The 19473-nt window shown below is 45.1% G+C and overlaps 1 protein-coding gene across 2 annotated transcripts in view; it reads left to right on the plus strand.

Annotated features, from left to right (window-relative positions):
- The window catches only part of focad (focadhesin), an 82019-nt gene that overhangs the window by 10061 nt on the left and 52485 nt on the right, over positions 1-19473 (plus strand). For both annotated transcript variants that reach the window (XM_079668447.1, XM_079668448.1), the window contains one exon: positions 2989-3087. In XM_079668447.1, coding sequence (XP_079524573.1) covers positions 2989-3087 — 99 coding nt within the window. The remainder of the gene's footprint in view (positions 1-2988; positions 3088-19473) is intronic.

Genomic DNA, 19473 nt, shown 5'->3' on the forward strand with positions numbered 1-19473 from the left:
CACTCCTTCTGTACTGTTTCCGACTTCCACGCAACGTTGATGAGACGTGTCAACCATGACAGTCCCTCAACACCCAGAGCCTTCAGGGGCTTTGCCACTGTGGAGTTGTTTGACAACCTCAGTGACCTCCCCCCGGGAGATTGGTGTTGATCCCCCGTCATACTCCAGCTCTGCCTCTAACATAGAGGGCGGAGTTCTCGTGTTCAGGAGTTCCTCAAAGTGTCCCTTCCAACGCCCTAACACTCAATCAGTTGAGGTCAACAACGTCCCATCTTTACTGTACACAGCTTGGATGGTTCCCTGCTTCCCCCTCCTACGGTGTCGGACAGTTTTCCAGAACAACTTTGGTGCCGCCCGAAAGTCCTTTTCCATGTCTTCTCCGAACTTCTCCCACACACGCTGCTTTGCCTCGGCCATGGCTGAGGCTGCTGCCCTTCAGGCCTGTTGGTACCTTGCAACTGCTTCGGGAGTCCCCCGGGATAAAAAATCCCTGAAGGCCTCCTTCTTCAGTCGGACGGCTTCCCTGACCACCGGTGTCCATCAGGAGGTTCAAGGGTTACCGCTAGGCATGGGCGGTATCATTTTTTTCATACCGTCATACCTTGCTGACATCATACCGTGGTATACGGTATATGACGGTATCAGTCCCAATTTAAGGGGTCATTTCTCCCCAAAAATATTTTTTTACTCACGATATCAACAGCCCCATCAAAAATATTTTCCACCAGCCGCCACTGACGGTATTACTTGGGTCGGCTTGAGTGAGGTGGCGTTCGGCGGCAAATAGATGTTTCGAACGGTATATTATATGTTCGGTGTAAAATGCAGCCCGAGCCGGTAGACGCTCGCAAAGTGCCGCAACGTGCGCGCAAGTGCAAAACAAGGGCTGCATACATGACACATTGTGCAAATGGCACATTTTGAGATCGGAATCGGATACAGGACACGTTTGTAGATGTCCGACGTTGTTTCCATAGTGAGCTAAGTTAACAATATATCATCATACATAAACATTTTCCGGGAGTAAATACTTGACTTAATGAATAAAGTTTGCTATATTCACTCACTAGTTTGGCAATATTATTCCGTGCATGTGTTAAAAACCTTATTTCCATTTGATTCATTGGATTACTCGCGTGAATGTTTAGCACGTAAATGCTTTCGTTTTTAAAACCGTCCGACCTGGACTACAAAACCATCAACCAGTTGCATAGGATTAAAAAATGTCAACACTCACTCACCCCGTCTTAAACATTCCCAAAGAAGTGCCTCTGTCTCTCGTTGTGCTGGATGAAGTCACTGGCGACGAGTAAACCCAAAATAGTCCCAAACAGGCGCAGAGGCATTTTTCTTTTTTACTAGTTCTCCGAGTTCGGGGCCTGCAAATGCTGCCGCCATCTTGCTCAGCTCAGCTCTGTGCTGAGCTCTGAGAGCGGGAAAGACGGACTGCCCTCCCCTGCCCTCTGCTGGCGCGTGCTGTGCATTACAACCAATGTCAGTGTAATAGAATGAAACGCATCTGTGAATTGGCGCACAGTCTGTGACGTCACGGTATTGAAAATCATACGGACGGGATTTCGAAATACCCTGGTATACCGTCATACCGCCCAAGCCTAGGTTCCGCCCCTTGAGGCACCTAAGACCTTGAGACCACAGCTCCCCGCCGCGCCTTCGGCAATAGAGGCTTTGAACACCGACCACTGTGGTTCAATGTCCCCAACCTCCACAGGAATGCCCGGAAAGCTCCGCCGGAGGTGTGAGTTTAAGGCCTCCTGAACTTGGGCCTCCTCCAGACGTTCCCAGTTCACCCGAACTACACGTTTGGGCTTACCAGGTCTATCCAGAGGCTTCCCCCGCCACTCGACCCAACTCACCACCAGATGGTGATCAGTTGACAACTCCGCCCCTCTGTTTACCCGAGTGTCCAAAACATACGGCCTCAGGTCCGATGATACGATAACAAAATCGATCATGGACCTTCTGCCTAGGGTGATCTGGTACCACGTACACTTATGAGCATCCTTATGTTCGAACATGGTGTTTGTTATGGCCAATCCATGACTAGCACAGAAGTCCAGTAACAAACCACCACTCCGGTTCAGATCAGGGGGGCCGTTCCTCCCAATCACGCCCCTCCAAGTGTCTCCATCATTGCCCACATGTGTGTTGAAGTCTCCCAGCAAGATTAAAGAGTACCCTTCAGGAGCCCCATACAGGACTCTTTCCAGGATCTCCAAGAAGGCCGTATACTCTGAACTGCTGTTTGGTGCATAAGCACACACAACTGTCAGTTTTCCCCCCCATAACTCGCAGGCGTAGGGAGGCAACCCTCTCGTCCACTGGGGTAAACTCCAACAACGAAGCACCCAACCGGGGACTTGTGAGTCCACCCGGGTCTGGTCCGTCGAGACCCTCTGCTTTCACTGCCACCCTTCTGGCAGCGCACCCGACCCCATCGCTGTTTCCCGGAGGTGGTGGGCCCGCGGGACGGAGAAGCGGAGGTGTTGCCCACGTTGCCTTTTCGGGCTGTGCCCGGCCGAGCTCCATGGCAAGCCCGGCCACCAGACGCTCGCCGACGAGTCCTCCTTCTGGGCCTGGCTCCAGAAGGGGACCCCGGGCTTCCTCCGGGCCGGGTATCCTCACTTCTTGGAAAGAAAAACCAAGAAGTGAGCAAGCAATAATATGATGTTTAAATAGAAATAAGATCGTACTTGGTTCGACTTTCAATAATATTAACACACATACATAATACATTTAATTCAAGTCAACGTTTCAGTTTTTTCTGTGAACAAATAGGCATAACAATGACTTTGAGCTTAAATAACTGCCCTCTTGTGATCATGTGATCATGGCGATGGTCCTGCAGTAAACACATGACTGATAATGATCCCCTCAGATTTATTTTCACTAACGGTACAGTTTTCCTCTTTCCTTGAATCTTTCTTGATCTTTTTTTTGTATGTTCTGTGTTTTACCATCTGTGAACAGAAATGTCCAGGGGCTGATGAAGGTGATTGGCAGGCTGCTGCAAATGCAGGCAGACCAGAGAGACGCAGAAAAACCCTTCAGCTGTCCTTACTCCATCAGGTCAGCCTTTCTTTGTTTCAATGTTTTTGTTGTGTGTTCATATAACACATTGTACGAAATCAGAAAGCTCATTTCTGCCTCATATGTTTATATTTATGTTTTGTCTGCAGAAGGACAAAACTAAGAATTTTCTCCACCGCTTTCGGTGCGAGTAGACAAATTCTTCTTTAGTTTTTTACATCTGTGATTCTGAGTGTTCTACAGTATAGCATTACTACATGGTACAAGTGTTTCTCTACCGCTTTCAAATCCAAACTGCTCCACCAGGTGAACATCTGCTCAAAGATAGTAGATGTGAGAGACTCTGAATCAGTTCAACATAACTTCTGACCCAAACATGTCCTGAACAGAGAATAGGAATTGTTACCATCAAATCAGGGATACCGGGTCCCACGATTTAATAAAGTTAGACTGAAGAAATATGTCAGACTTATCTGACAATAAAGTATTATCGTATCATAAAGTATGTTCTCTGGTTACACCCAGAAATATCTGTATTATTCATCTGGACCTCACACATTAGGGACACGCGGACCTTGTTATTTAACTCTCGTTTCCCTCTCTTTTTACTGGGGCAACTGCACACAGTAGGACACTGAGTGTTTCTCAATCTCGAGTAAAGCTGCTCCAGCGCCACTATTTCAAGCATACTACGTCATCGAGTGCCGCCAAAGTACTGTTCCAATGTGCAGCATACTTCGTTTGGAGAAATTTCGAGGTTGCACATGTGTAGACTCCGCGGTCTTAAAATCCCCACAATACTTTGCGCACGGACCAATTCTGTGGTGGAAAATGTAAGGCGGGGCCTCTCATATGACGCACACCTGCACACTTGCTCGCCTGTTCCACTCTTAATTTTCCGAATGCCAGGAAGTATTCTTGCCTCGCTTCTGAAGCAAGTGACTCGGAAGACATGTGCTACCAAGCAAGCGTACTCGACATTGAGAAACACCCACTATGTTAGGAGAGCTCTGAATTAATTCCTTTGATGTATCAAGAAATATCTGCATTTGCAAATCATGGTTACCAAATGATCTTGTATAAATATAGGCTATGCTTCGAGCATACACATACTGTATATACGTGAGATAATCAGAGAGGCCCTGTGGCCTGTGCCCTTTGAATTTTGTTAGAAAAAGATTACTCGTCATTCGCTTGGTCTTCAATATCAGGATACATGTATTTATTATCTTTGCAAGCATGGAAGTAGTCATCACACACAGGGCTGCGTTGGACAAATAGTTCCCAGAGTAGAGTCATACATTTGGCTACGTACAAAGCTACGTAGGGCCTCTGTTATCATGTGCTACTCTGATATAGAAGGAACATTCAGTATTTTCTCAACATTTATACTTAAATGGTGTATTTACAATCACAAAGTCCTACTGTTGGACAGTTGATTTTGAACTAGCAAATAATTTTCCCGAAGCGTATTAGGACTTTTTTGAGTTGTTCAGTCAGATAAAGGGCTTTTTACCGTAACTCAAACAGAACAAAACTATTACCATGTCCAAATGTTGTTTGCAAAGAAAAAATTTCAGCTTGCAACCTCCCCTGAAACCACAACTTGTCATGTTATCTTTCTATATATTAATAAAAACAGGTGGACATTGTATAAAGAATCATTCAATTTAGCTGCTTCAGTTTCCAGGTCCTATTGCTCTGCTGCTGGCTCACTTTCAAACTCTTTCATGGCTTACTGAGATATGGCGCCATTAAAAATGTTATTAGTAACAACAAATGCTCTCTTTCAAGTTCCTAGTTGTATTTCATGTTTCTTCTAGTACATGTATACAGTGGCAATAGAATGTATGTGAACCCATTGGAATTTCCTGGTTTGAGCATGAATTTGTCATAAAATCTGATCTGATTTTCAACTTAGTCACAATACCAAACAAATACAATGTGCTTAAGCTAATAACACACAGACATTTACAATCGTTCATGTCTTTTTTAAACACACATAGTCATCTTTGCTGGGCGCCCACTTAGGGAGCATCAGCAGATTACATTACATTACATTACATTGCATTTAGCTGACGCTTTTATCCAAAGCGACTTACAATAAGTGCATTCGACCAGGAAGAAACAACCTTGAAGAAAACAGAATCATATAAGTACATCAGATTTCATAGAGCCAAACATTTCAAGTGCTACTCAACTGGCTTTGGAAAGCCAGCCCTTTATTAGTATATAAGTGCTTTGTTAGTAATTCAATCGCTCGAAGTGTGAAGATGCTTCTTGTGTATGGGAAACTCCAAATATTTGAGTGATTATTATTATAAATCAAAAACACTTCAATTAATAAAACAAGGTTTGCTAACCCCTAACTCAGTTAGCTTTTGTTTAAAGTCGAGGGGTTCATATATATTTAGCTTTTCCAACCTACCCAGGGAATGTTTGAATGATGTTTTCAATATGGACAAGAAGAAAACTAATAGCCAATTATTATTGGCCTGCTCTGAGTTCAAACAGAATGTGTTTGTTGATTGTTGTAACTAAGGTGAAGATATGACCATCAGTTAGTACCAATATACAAATCTATACATGCAAACTGGTTTTTCCAAGGGTTCACTTACTTTTTCTTGTACATGCTTTAATTTGCAAAAAGCACATGCTTGTTTTTAGCGCTTGTCTCTTTAAGGCCCGCTCTTGAAAATGACTGTTCTAATTGGCTTGTGTGAATGACGTTCCTTTGCAAAGGTATGGAACTGTCTTCTGGGAAAAAGGTCTATGTAGAATAAGTATCAATATTTCGGATGCATTCATTATTGGATTAGATAATGTGGAATGAATGACTTGTTTACAAACAGCATGTAAAACTTCTCAGCTGTAACTTTGACCAATATCGGAGCCAATGGAAATAAGGGTCAAACTGACTTGGAGGCCTTTTAACAGCTTTTTTACAAGAGAACCGTCTTGATTTTATGACCAAACAGATACATAGAGGGAGTAGTTCTCTGTGGTTCAGCTCTCCTCCTCCTCCTCCTCCTCCCCCCTCCCCCCCCCCCCCTCACCTCTGCCAGGATCTGAGTAAGGGCCTCCTTACTCAGTTACAGCGGGTGATAAAGTCTGTGCTGCTTTCTCTTCCTCCCTCCTGCTCTCCATGTTCCTGTCTCCACCTCTACACCTCCTCCCTTTAACCTTTCCACACATCTCTATCCCTTCTTTCTTTCTCTCTTCTCCTGCTGCCCATTGTCCTCTTCCTTCTCGTTCTGTCTTCATCTCTGCCTGTGCTGTCTGCGTCTGTCTGGCAGCCTGGTGGGAAGATGAATGTGTGGGGGGAGGGGGGGCAGCAGTCTGGCCCTCCGTTGGTCGCCGGGCCCTGGCACTGTTGGGTAACTGTAAATGCTGCAGGATTAATGGAGGATGCCCACTGGTGCCCATTGTTGACCGGCTGCTCGATGCTGCCCCGTGCAATCTGCCACTGAGCCTCGGAGTCGCAGCCCCCCCCCCCCCCCCCCCCCCCCCCCCCCCAGATCAGGGAGGTTCAGCTCCGTCCACCACACCTCCTCATCCCCATTTGATGTTAGTCTGAGTGAAGTCTGACCGGAGTGTCCCCTGCAGGTTTTCCCACATACTCAATGCCTCCCTGCTCAGGTACAGGCTGTGCGTCACCACCGCTAAGCTTAAGGCGGCTAATATTCGCCGTGATGACGTTTACTCGTCTTATTTTGTCAAATGTTGGCAACCTCTGTTTTTATGACACGTAGAAGCTTCAGACATATGCAAGTCAGGTATTTACAGACATATTTGATGTCATAGATCGAAAATTGACATTTCGTTTTAACGAATGTTCTTATTTCAGGCATCACACATTAAAAAAACTGTTAACTTTAAAGGTCACCTATTATGCAAAATGCACTTTTTATCAGAAACATTGTGCAACGTGTTTTGGAAGTAATATGGTCTGTGTTTACATTAGCAAGCTATCGCTGTACTGGAGAGTGTGGGTGTTTCTCAATGTCGAGGACGCTTCCTTGGTAAGACATGTCTTCCGAGTCAGGTCCATCAGAGGCTAGGCAAAAATCCTTCCTTTCATTCGGAGAACGAAGAATGGGACAGCCGAGCAAGTGTGCAGGTGTGCGTCATATGAGAGGCCCTGCCTTACATTTTCCGCCAAAGATTTTGGAAATTGTTCCGTGCGCAAAGCATTGAGGGGATTTGAAGACCGTGGAGGCTACACATGTGCAGCCTCGAAATTTCCTGCAACGAAGTACGCCGGCCTCGGTAGAATTCCATGTATGCTGCACATTGGAACAGTCCTTCGGCGGCACTCGATGACGTAGTATCCTTGAAATAGTGGCTCTGGAGCAGCTTTACTCGAGATTGAGAAACACCCAGTACAGTATGTGTAAAGAAACAGGATATAAAAGGTACTGTCCTTGTAATAAACACACAAGAGAGAAAGCGTTTGAGCTCCATACTGTTTCAGAAATAATGCTTGATGTGGTTTGGAACATAATATGGCGTTTAATCACGGCAGCGTTTAGCTGAGTTTCTGCTGGGAGACAGCCGTCTCTTCATAGAGCTCACTGCTTGCATGGGGACGCTCCAAAGGGGCGTGGCCAGCAGCAGCTCCAAAGGGGCGTGGATCAGCACTTTAGTAAAAGGGCTGAAATAGAGGGGTATGAGGCATGCTACAATGGGTGATCGGTTTGGTATTTTGAGCAAAAGACTTCCGAGACATGTTTTATATAGATATGGCCCTTTTTAAATTGTTAAATTATAGCATAATAGGTGAGCTTTAAGACAAGAGAACCTGATGTGGTTAATGCAAACAAATGTTCAGCTTTTAACCCGGAGGCCCGCGGGGGCTGCAGGTTTTTTTCCCCACAAAACTGTGTCTCAGGGCTTCTTAACATTTAAAAACCTATTCATGTGTTATACCAACTTAACGGGAAGAAACTCAGCTAACTGACGATACAAACTATTTTTATCGAAACAAAACACAAGTCTCGCAAGAAGCGTCTAAAGGAGCACTGAGTGAAAAACACACTTAGCACAGAACTCTAGGTATAAATACCCTTATTACATATCGGATCTGCACAAACAAGATATTGATTATCAAGCTGGGATTCCACAGATTCTAGGGGTATAAGTATCATCACTGAGCTATCTGAACTTGCGACAGGGGAAGCAAACACAGACATCACAACATGGAGCTTTACGGAGCAAACACGGGACATTCTCTTACCTTAGCTGTTGTTCTGATCAAAAGTTGTGTTCAATGGCATTAAAATGATAAAAACGCTGCTGAAGGTTAATCCATAGGTCAATCCAATGTGTCTGTCACTTTGAAATGATTTCTGATAATCCATCGTCATATTTATGTCAATAACGGAGTTTTCATATTAGCTGCTACGATAGCTACTAGAGCAGGGGTCTCCAACCTTTTTTATGATGAGAGCTACTTTCAAAATATAAAACAAGTCGTGAGCTACTTTTACATCTCTTTTTTTCCAGTGTATATATTTAGCACATTTGTGCTGTTTGGGTCTGTGGGACCCGTCTTTTTCCCAGAAGACAGTGTTTACTAAAAGAACATTTTATAGAATTTAATTATTTTAACCTGCTTTATTTTGGGGTGGACCTCACCTCTAGGGGTGTCCGGGGCATGCACCCCCGGGAATTAAACAAAAAAAAATGTTTAAGTGAAATGCATCAATCTGGTGCACTTTGAGCACAACATGAATTTATGGATACAGCTCTCAACACTCAGATGAAAGAGAGCTGTATACTTTTCAATAATCCAAACATCTTTAGAATATGATCACAACCAATAACACAACCTTTAAACTTGTTTATTCTTATCTTATGTTACCTAGTTAGCATTCTTTCTTTTTCTTTATGCATATTTTACTAATCACTCCCCTTTTAAACTGTTGCAAGAACGTGATTGGTCGATATTCATCGTGGGGGGAGGAGGGGTGTTAGATAGATACAGAGTTGGAGTAAGTAGATAGTTTTCTAAGATTGAGGTCTATGCATTGAGGTCAAGATTGAGGTCTATGCATTATTTTTTTGTATTTTTTACATTTTGTATTTGCTTGGCGAGCTACTTATTGAGGTCTTCGAGCTACCGGTAGCTCGCGATCGACGTGTTGGAGACCCCTGTACTAGAGTGTATGACACGCATCACTCATTCACCAATGGGTAATGTTTAGATGGATTTGAGGAACTTCCCCTCGATTCTATTGGCTCTAACGGTTAAAAAGAGATGTCAATCTGAATTTACTTTAAAATAAAAAAATTCCATATTGATTCTGACTGTTCTACATCCAACTCACGGGTTTATCATTGCTTTGAGAAAAAATATTATTAATTTACCCCTTTTTAGATGTGAAGATATAGTCATTTGTTCCGGGAATGTCATTTTCGAGCCTGAGACCTGAAAAAGAGGCTCAAGCCTTAACAGGTTAATAATAATAATAATAGCTTGGATTTATATAGCGCCTTTCAAGGGACCCAAGGTCGCTTTACAAGTAATAGGGCAGAAAAACAAACTTAACAAAACAAAAAGACAGACAGGCAAAACGACAGATCGATTTAGGGGCCGAAAGCCTTGGCAAACAGATGGGACTTGAGGGCCCTTTTGAAGGCGTCGAGTGTGGGGATGTTGCGAATCTCCGCAGAGAGAGCGTTCCAGAGGGTGGGGGCTGCCACACTGAAGGCTCTCTCCCCGAAGGTTCGCAGTTTGGTGCGGGGGGTGGTAAGCAGGCCAGAGTTTGAGGACCGCAGGTTCCGGGGTGGGGCATGTGGGTGAAGGATGTCCGATAGGTACTGGGGGGCAAGGGCATGGAGGGACTTGGTGGTAGGTGAGGAGGAGGACTTTGTAGAATATGCAGGACTTGACCGACAACCAGTGTAGGTGGATGAGGGTGGGAGTGATGTGCTGCCACGGCTTTGTGTGTGTGAGTACCCTAGCAGCACAGTTTTTGACATACTGGAGCCTGTCCAGGGTTTTGTTGGGAACCCCGAACAGGACAACATTGCAGTAGTCCAAGCGGGTGGTGACAAAAGCATGCACTAGGGTTTCGGCAACCGACTCCGAGAGTGACGGTCAGAGTCTGGCAATGTTCCTTAGGTGGTAAAAGGCCGATTTGGTCACAGATTTGACGTGGGAATGGAAGGAAAGGGTGGAGTCGAGGATGACACCCAGGTTGCGGGCTTCAGGAGATGGGGAGATGGAGCAGCCGTCGACCTCGAGGACGAAGTCAACAACCTTCTGGAGCAGGGCCTTGGGTGCCACAACCATGAGCTCTGTTTTATTGCTGTTCAGCTTAAGATAGTTGGAAGACATCCATGTTTTAATGTCATGCAGGCAGTTGATGAGAGACTTAGGGGGGAGCTGGGAGGAATGAGTGGTGCTGAGATACAGTTGGCTATCATCAGCGTAGGTAAATTGAGTCCATGATGTCGGATGATCTGGACGAGGGGGAGCATGTAAATGGTGAACAGGAGGGGGCCAAGCACAGAGCCCTGGGGTACACCGTGGTGGACTGGGGCCGGGGGTGGAGGTAGGATGTCAACCAGGACAGCGCTGTGCCAGTGACACCTAGGAGGTCTGAGAGGCGGGTGAGGAGGATGTTGTGAGAGATAGTGTCGAACGCTGCAGAGAGGTCCAGGAGGATGAGGGTGCTGAGGCGGCCAGAGTCAGCAGCAATGAGAAGATCGTTGGTGATCTTGATGAGGGCGGTCTCAGTGCTGTGTTGCTGTCTGAAGCCAGATTGGAAGGGCTCATAGAGCTCATGGTTGGACATGTGGAGATGGAGTTGGCCAGCGACCACTCTTTCCAGAGTTTTGCTGAGGAAGGGAAGGTTGGAGATCGGCCGGTGGTTCTGGAGGTCGTCGGGGTCCAGGCCAGGTTTTTTTAGTATGGGGGTGACTGAGGCCATTTTGAAGCTGGTGGGGACTATACCAGGAGCCAGAGAAGCGTTGATAATGACCACCATGTAGGGACAGAGGGTGGGTAGGCAGTCCTTGACCAGGGCTGTGGGCATGGGGTCCAGGGAGCAGGTGGAGGTCTTGGCTGAGCTGACCAGTTTGGCCACTTGGAGAGCATCCACAGGGGAGAAGGAGGAGAGGTTGGAGTGGGAGAGGGGCGGCGCTTGGGGTGCGTTACCAGGTGGCGCGTTACCAGGTGGCTGAGGTGCAGGTAGGGGGGGAGGGCCAGTCACCAGGAGCTGCTGATGGATGGCCTCGACTTTCGCCTGGAAGAAGTCGAGGAATTTGGAGCACAGATCGGGAGCCCCTGAGGGCTGGGGGGCGTCGGGGGGCAGTAGTAGGCGGTTGATGGTGGAGAACAGTCTGCTGGGGTTGCTTTGCTGGGCACCAATGAGACGGGAATAGTAGTGAGTCTTGGCATGGGAGAGAGCTTCCTTATAGGTTTTGACATGGTCACGAAAGGCCAGGAGGTGGACTGTGAGGCCAGTTTTTTTGGAGAGCCTCTCCAGCTGGCTACCAGAGGCCTTCAAACGGCGGAGTTCGGTGGTGAACCAGGGGGCAGGGTGGGTGAAGGAAACAGTCCGGGTTTTAATGGGGGCGAGAGAGTTGAGACTGAGGGATAGGGCAGTGTTGTAGTGTGCTACCAGGCCGTCCACGGTGGAGTCGGAGGGACCCGAGGCCATGTGGGTAGCTATCAGGTCGGATAGGGCCGGTGCACTCAGTCTTAATGTTCCTGAAGATAATGGTGCGTTTAGGATGCTGCCTGGGCAGAGAGACCGTAACAGTGAAGAGGATGGCGTGATACAGCCAGGTCGAGGTGCTGTAGGCCGGGGGGCGGAGAGCCGGTAGAGCACACCAGATCTAGCGTGTGGCCCTTGATGTGGGTGGGACCCAGGACATGTTGCTTGATGCTGAAGCAGTCCAAAAGTGAGAGGAATTCAGCAGCGAATGTGCAGTTATTGGAGTCCACGTGGATGTTAAAATCACCGAGCAGGAGAGTTGATGGAGACATGGAGCAGAGAGAGGTGAGTAACTCAGACAGCTCAGACAGGAAGGTAGTGGAAGCTTTAGGTGGGCGGTAAATGAGGGCAACCTGGAGCGGAGCAGACCCAGCCAGTTTGAAGACAACACACTCAAATGAGGTGGTAGTAGGTACTGGGAGTTCTTTAACCAGGATGCCAGCTCGGTGGATAACAGCCAATCCACCACCACGACCCAGGGAGCGGGGCTTCTGGATGTACAAATAGCCTGGGGGTGTAGCTTGATTGAGTGTCACAAAGTCCTGCTGATTTTGCCATGTCTCTGTTAAGCATAGGATGTCAATGCTTCTGTCAGTGATAATGTCGTTGATGAGTAGTGCTTTGTTGTTGAGGGAGCGGGTATTCTGCAGCATAAATGTCACATAGTTGTTCATAGCTGCTGGGGGGAACAGGGAGGGGGAAACCAGCACACTGTCAGCATAGGCCAGGGACCTCAGGTAGATAGAGCGAACGGGAGGTTTGGTCGGATGACGTCGTTGACGAAGATTTATTGCTGCATCATTCTATAGGGCTGAACAATTAATCAACATTTTGTCTAAATCAATATATATATAGACTAATGCTATATCAAGACAGCATCAGGTGCAATATTTATTTTTCTGGGGAATCGCGGCCATTCTAGGAGGATAGCGTCTATAGCAGGGGTCTCCAACCTTTCTTCATCTGAGAGCTACTTTGAAAAAATAAAGTGGCCAAGAGCTACTTTCATCACATCGCTTACATTAATCACATAGCACTCATCAGTTGAATTAAGCTACTTTTGTAAACGTATGAAATTGCAATACCCAAAGCTTATCGACAATCTTTACTTAACATCAAGGTCCAAGAAAACGACAATTTCTCACATATTATTATGGCCCTCATAGTAAGTACATAACTGAAAATTCACATAAATGTCCAAGAAAAAAAGACAATTGTTCCCTTCTTATAATGGCCCACATAGTAAATACATCACCTTAATCACCACCTTACAAGCATCTTATGGCACAAAAATGTAAAATAAGTGGCATTCACTCTTTTTTACAGTTAGTGAGATGACTGGCGCACCATGGAGTCCACCATAGAGGTGTATGCTGGAGTACCCACTTTGGTTCACTCTAAGAGCCATTTAAATGTTCATCAGTCAGTCTTATTCTGTATTTAAATCTCATGGCATTCATGTCAGAAAAAGCTGCTTCACAAAGGTATGTAGAGCCAAATAATGCAGACATTTCCAGTGCTGCTTGGTGAATGTTCTTAAAGTTTTCTGGGTCTACAAGGCTCCAGAAATGTTGTGAGTTTTGCTGAGACTTAAGCTGATGACATGATTTTGGAGATGTATAACCTCCATCTCCATCTCCACAGGACACTGAACAGTTCAGCCATCTTCTTCTTTTTCTTCGTCTTGACATGAAACCATAATAAATCAATTGTATAGGTCTCGCCTCCCTATATCTGTGGGAAATTGTTCCATCCTCAAAAACAAAAAACTAATGCTTCTGCAGTCTAGCTGCAGCTTCTAGCAACGTATTCACAAAGCATTTTATCTTACCGCAAGGAGTGCTCCTAACTCGCGCTAAAACATTTTACGTAGGAGTTTTTTCTTAAAAGTTATTCACAAAGCCGCTGAGACCTACTCATACTAAGGATAAATCACTAAGAGTGAACTAACAGTGACGCGCCGTTGCTATGGATTATGTCGATTCTCGTGCATGAGTTTAGAAGCGGTCAGTACGGTGATTGGTTGTTCAGAGCAGGCGGTCTCGGTGAAACTCATCCGCAACATCCCACAAACGAGCCCACTAAAACAAGGAAATAGCCTAGGCTAGAAATGTATTCCTATCAAATAGTTATGGACAGTGCAGTTAGCAGAATACACGCATGATGACAAGTTTGTGCAGATCACGATAATGACGTTGTATATGCACGTTAAAGAGAGAGAGCAAACAATAAAAATACGTAAATTGCATTAAATCAAGGAGGCAATTAAAAGCACCCTGCAAACTATTATCCAATGAGCATATTTCCAGCACTTAAACACTTTCAATAACAGCCCATACCGCCATTCAAGTCCCCCTATCATGATGAATGAAAACAATCTGCGTGTTGATGGAATGTACTTTCTTTCTATTGACGAACACGGCCTCATCTTTTGAGGGCGCAATTATTTTTATGTGCGTCCCGTCAATAGCACCGACCGCACCGGGCATACCTGCAATTGCCATGAAGTTGGCTTTGATCCTGTGTAGTTGTTGATTGTCCAAAGGAAACCGGATAAACTGTTGGATGATATGTGGTCTAGAGAGCGCGTTGATGGTTTGGTTTATGGCACGGCTGACTGATGGTTGCGATATTCCTAAATCGTCGGCATTGCAAAGTTGCATTTTCCCTGTTGCTAAATATCGTAGTGTTGCCAAACATTTTATTTCCGGACTAATCGGCTTATTCCTGTTAGTCGGGGATGTTATTGCATCCTGCGCTAATTCCACAACAAGTTTGATACTCTCACGATTTTGCCTATATCTCTTGATCAATTCACAGTCTTCCATTGTCTCCAAAAAATTTCGTCTCGCAGCCATTTTCAGATTCTTTGTGAATAGGTCTTACTGAGTTAGGAGTCCTCTCGAGGATTTTTAAGCTCTCCTAAACTTAGGTGCTACTTTTAGGCCTAAAATACTTTGTGAATTGCTCTTAGTGAATAAAATTAGGAGTCCTAAATGTAAGACTGACACGCCCATTATGTTTCGGAGTTTCTCCTAAATTCGCCAGTTAGGAGCTACTTTTAGCCCTAAGATCCTTTGTGAATACGGCCCCTGGTCTATAGCGACAGCAGCCTCAATATATATCAGCGTTCCCCATCATCCCAGTGTAGTGCTTTTTGTTCCTGTAGTAAACACATTCAGCGTCTCTTGCTGATGTTTGCTACGTCTCCCTGAATGAATAAAGTGTAATCTCATGGTCCTTTCTTTGTTTTGTTCATTGATCATAGGAGTGTCTGGAGCAGCCAGTGGCATCACAGAGCCTACCAACAATGTGTATAACGCTTAAAGGGAAACAGTTACGGATACTCCGCTCGCTGTACGGGTTAAGTCAATAGATTGCAGCCACTATGTTCCTCCAAAGAGGGCCGACTTGCTGTTGATGACGTCACATTCTTATTCCCTATAGGCGACGCGGTAACAGAATCTGGATTTATATCTGATAGTTAATCAGGTCTGTGTCCCAAACCCCCTCAGAGGTTGTTGTAACCAGCAGACCCCCCCAGGATGCAGTCTGACAACAGGCGGATCCTACCTGGCCCATCTGTCTGCCAGCACTCAGCGGTGAACTTGGAGTTGAACTAAAAGGAGGGGGGCGTCCGCCTTGAATTCCTGCCACTTCCTTTGTGTGGCGGCTGAAAAGCAGGGAGCAGTGCAGAGGCTGATGGATGGGAGCTGTATTGAAGCCGAGGGGTTTGGAGACAGCCACGGAGAACCTGAGGAGGGGGGCAGAGATGGTCTGACCGATTACACTGTGTGAAGAGGGGGATGAATGAGGGGGGGGGGGGGGTGCAGTCGCTGAGTAGTCCATGTCTGGGCCACACTGCAGGCTGCCACATGCACAGACATTCTCAGTCATTGAACTTCCTTCCTACACTTAAAAATGTGATTGATGGAACGCATCGGTTAAGTGGAGCTGATGGTGGTGTTGCCCCCCCACACACACCATGTGTTGTGTTAACCTCTGGCCTGGCTGTGGGCACGAATCTTAACAATACACAGAGGCTTCACCTTGGATTTGACCCCAGTGTTTTGTCTGGGCTTAATGGGTTTGCAAATTCAAGAGTAATGGAGGCTGTAGGTTGTTTATGCAGGACAGGTCAAGAGCGGGAACCTGGCAATGTGGGTATCAAGAAATGCTTGTTATCTGTGCTGGGCTAAATCAGAATCAGGTTACCTGTGTTAGTCCCACAGAGGCTGAATTGACATTTTAGCACAATTGAAATCAATAAACAGCAGCAAGTCTAAGTACATATCTAAAGTATAAAGGACCTGAACCACAAGAATACTCAATATAAAATGTACTACATCAATTTGTGGAGAATTCCCACAATATATTACAGTAGCAGAAAAAGATATACATATGGTAGTATATAAAATACAGTTTTGTAAGTAGCAGCAGTTCATTGGGGAGGAACCAAAACAATGAAGCAGTGAGTTCTCTGCAGGCCGGAGGTGAGCTGTTATAAAGTGTTATGGCTGCTGGCAGGAGTGTGTTCCTGTGTCTGACCTTGTGACAGCAGAGCTGGAGCATTCCTTAAAGAAGGAGCTCTGCTGTCTGTCCAGCTGCTGGTCATTCTTATTACATATTCTGTATATTCTGTTTTATGCAAGTGAAACATGGAAAGGTGCAAATCTGGTATTTATTACATTATGCCATAACGTTACTCACTAATAATGGTTTGTGAAGCACAAAGAGTTAGCTTTGTGTATGACAAAAACCTTTAGATTTGATTTAAAAGGCTGGTGCACTCCATGCATCTTTCTTGGAAAATCCTCTTTTCTCTTGACTCCATCTTCTTTATTCCATAGAGGCACTCAAAAAAGTGTCACAGCTACAAACCTCTGGCATCTTAATGGAAGCTACAGTGGGGCAAAAAAGTATTTAGTCAGCCACCAATTGTGCAAGTTCTCCCACTTAAAAAGATGAGAGGTCTGTAATTTTCATCCTAGGTATGCCTCAAATCACATTGTCTGATTTTTAAAGAATTTATTTGCAAATTATGGTGGAAAATAAGTATTTAGTCACCTACAAACAAACAAGATTTCTGGCTCTCACAGACCATCAATCAATGTTTATTTATATAGCCCAATATCACAAATGTTACATTTGTCTCAGTGGACTTCACAGTTTGTACAGAATATCAGTATGACAATACGACACCCTCTGTCCTTAGACCCTCACATCGTACAAGGAAAAACTTCCAGAGAAAACCCAAAGTTTAAAGGGAAAAATGGGAGAAACATCAGGGAGAGCAACAGAGGAGGGATCCCTCTCCCAGGACGGACAGACGTGCAATAGATGCCGTGTGTAAATTGAAAAGATAATACATTTGCAACATAGGTAGTCCAAATGTTTGGAAATGCATGTGTGTATAATAGGAAGATGAATCCACGAGGATATCCATCCAGGACTTATGATCCAGGACCACAGCCACGACTCAAGATCCAGGACTCGCGATCCATGACACGGGACCGCAGGATCATCCATGACTCCGGATCCCGGCGTATATAGACACCAAAAAGAAAGAAATTTGGGGAAGCTGGGTTAATCGGAACATGAGAGTACACAGGTATAGACAGAGAGAAGGAAGAAGTAAGATGTCCCCCGACAAACTAAGCCTATATCAGCAAAACTAGGGGCTGAATCTAATCAGCCCTAACTATAAGCTTTATCAAAAAGGAAGGGAACCTGTAACTTCTTCTTTAAGAGCCTCCTCTGTCCTCCACTTGTTAACTGTATTAATGGCACCTGTTTGAACTCGTTATCAGTATAAAAGACACCTGTCCACAACCTCAAACAGTCACACTCCAAACTCCACTATGGCCAAGACCAAAGAGCTGTCAAAGGACACCAGAAACAAAATTGTAGACGTGCACCAGGCTGGGAAGACTGAATCTGCAATAGGTAAGCAGCTTGGTGTGAAGAAATCAACTGTGGGAGCAATTATTAGAAAATGGAAGACATACAAGACTACTGATAATCTCCCTCGATCTGGGACTCCACGCAAGATCTCACCCCGTGGGGTCAAAATGATCACAAGAACGGTGAGCAAAAATCCCAGAACCACAAGGGGGGACCTAGTCAATGACCTGCAGAGAGCTGGGACCAAAGTAACAAAGGCTACCATCAGTAACACACTACGCCGCCAGGGACTCAAATCCTGCAGTGCCAGACGTGTCCCCCTGCTTAAGCCAGTACATGTCCAGGCCCGTCTGAAGTTTGCTAGAGAGCATTTAGATGATCCAGAAGAGGATTGGGAGAATGTCATATGGTCAGATGAAACCAAAATAGAACTTTTTGTTAAAAACTCAACTAGATGTGTTTGGAGGAGAAAGAATGCTGAGTTGCATCCAAAGAACACCATACCTGCTGTGAAACATGGGGGTGGAAACATCATGCTTTGGGGCTATTTTTCTGCAAAGGGACCAGGACGACTGATCCGTGTAAAGGAAAGAATGTATCCATGTATCGTGAGATTTTGAGTGACAACCTCCTTCCATCAGCAAGGGCATTGAAGATGAAACGTGGCTGGGTCTTTCAGCATGACAATGATCCCAAACACACCGCCCGGGCAACGAAGGAGTGGCTTCGTAAGAAGCATTTCAAGGTCCTGGAGTGGTCTAGCCAGTCTCTAGATCTCAACCCCATAGAAAATCTTTGAAGGGAGTTGAAAGTCCGTGTTGCCCAGCGACAGCCCCAAAACATCACTGCTCTAGAGGAGATCTGCATGGAGGAATGGGCCAAAATACCAGCAACAGTGTGTGAAAACCTTGTGAAGACTTACAGAAAACGTTTGACCTCTGTCATTGCCAACAAAGGGTATATAACAAAGTATTGAGATGAACTTTTGTTATTGACCAAATACTTATTTTCCACCATCATTTGCAAATAAAGTCTTTAAAAATCAGACAATGTGATTTTCTGGATTTTCTTTTTCTCATTTTGTCTCTCATAGTTGAGGTATACCTAGGATGAAAATTACAGGCCTCTCATCTTTTTAAGTGGGAGAACTTGCGCAATTGGTGGCTGACTAAATACTTTTTTGCCCCACTGTATATGGCAGAGTTTCCGTTATTTTTTATTATTATTTTTTGCCGGTCAACATGTCCGTTAAAGTGGAAATCTGCCGGTCAAAGGTCTTCTTTGTTATTTATTGAGCTTTAAGACAAATTGATATGATTCGATATTAAACAAAATAATTATAGTAGATTAACTATTCAAAAGTGTACATTAACTTACAATAACACGGGAATAATAAACGGAGCGCTCTCTCTCTCCTGACAGCCCGTCAGTATCATGCAGCTCGCGGATCCAGTAATGAGTAACCCGACAGTAAAACTAAACATATCTATAACTACTTTAGGTAGTTTGAGAGGTAATTAAAATAGCTACAGTACGTGTGATATTCTAACCTGAAGTGTGTGTTGCTCCGCTCACCGCTGCATGTGATCATGCAGAGCTGCGTGTGGACTCGTCAGCAGCAGCTGATCTCTCTCTCCCATCAGATTAGACATCACTCGCGTTTATGTCCATATCGATCAGATCTAGCTAGTTCCAGCTAATGATATGACTACCTGCTTATTAAAAGACACCTAAACAATAAGCGTCGCTCTGCAACCGGGTGAGGCCGCAAAGTATAGCGCAGCATTATGCATTT

The sequence above is a fragment of the Notothenia rossii genome (genome assembly GCF_949606895.1).
Source record: "Notothenia rossii genome assembly, chromosome: 3".
Classification (NCBI taxonomy): Eukaryota; Metazoa; Chordata; class Actinopteri; order Perciformes; family Nototheniidae; genus Notothenia; species Notothenia rossii.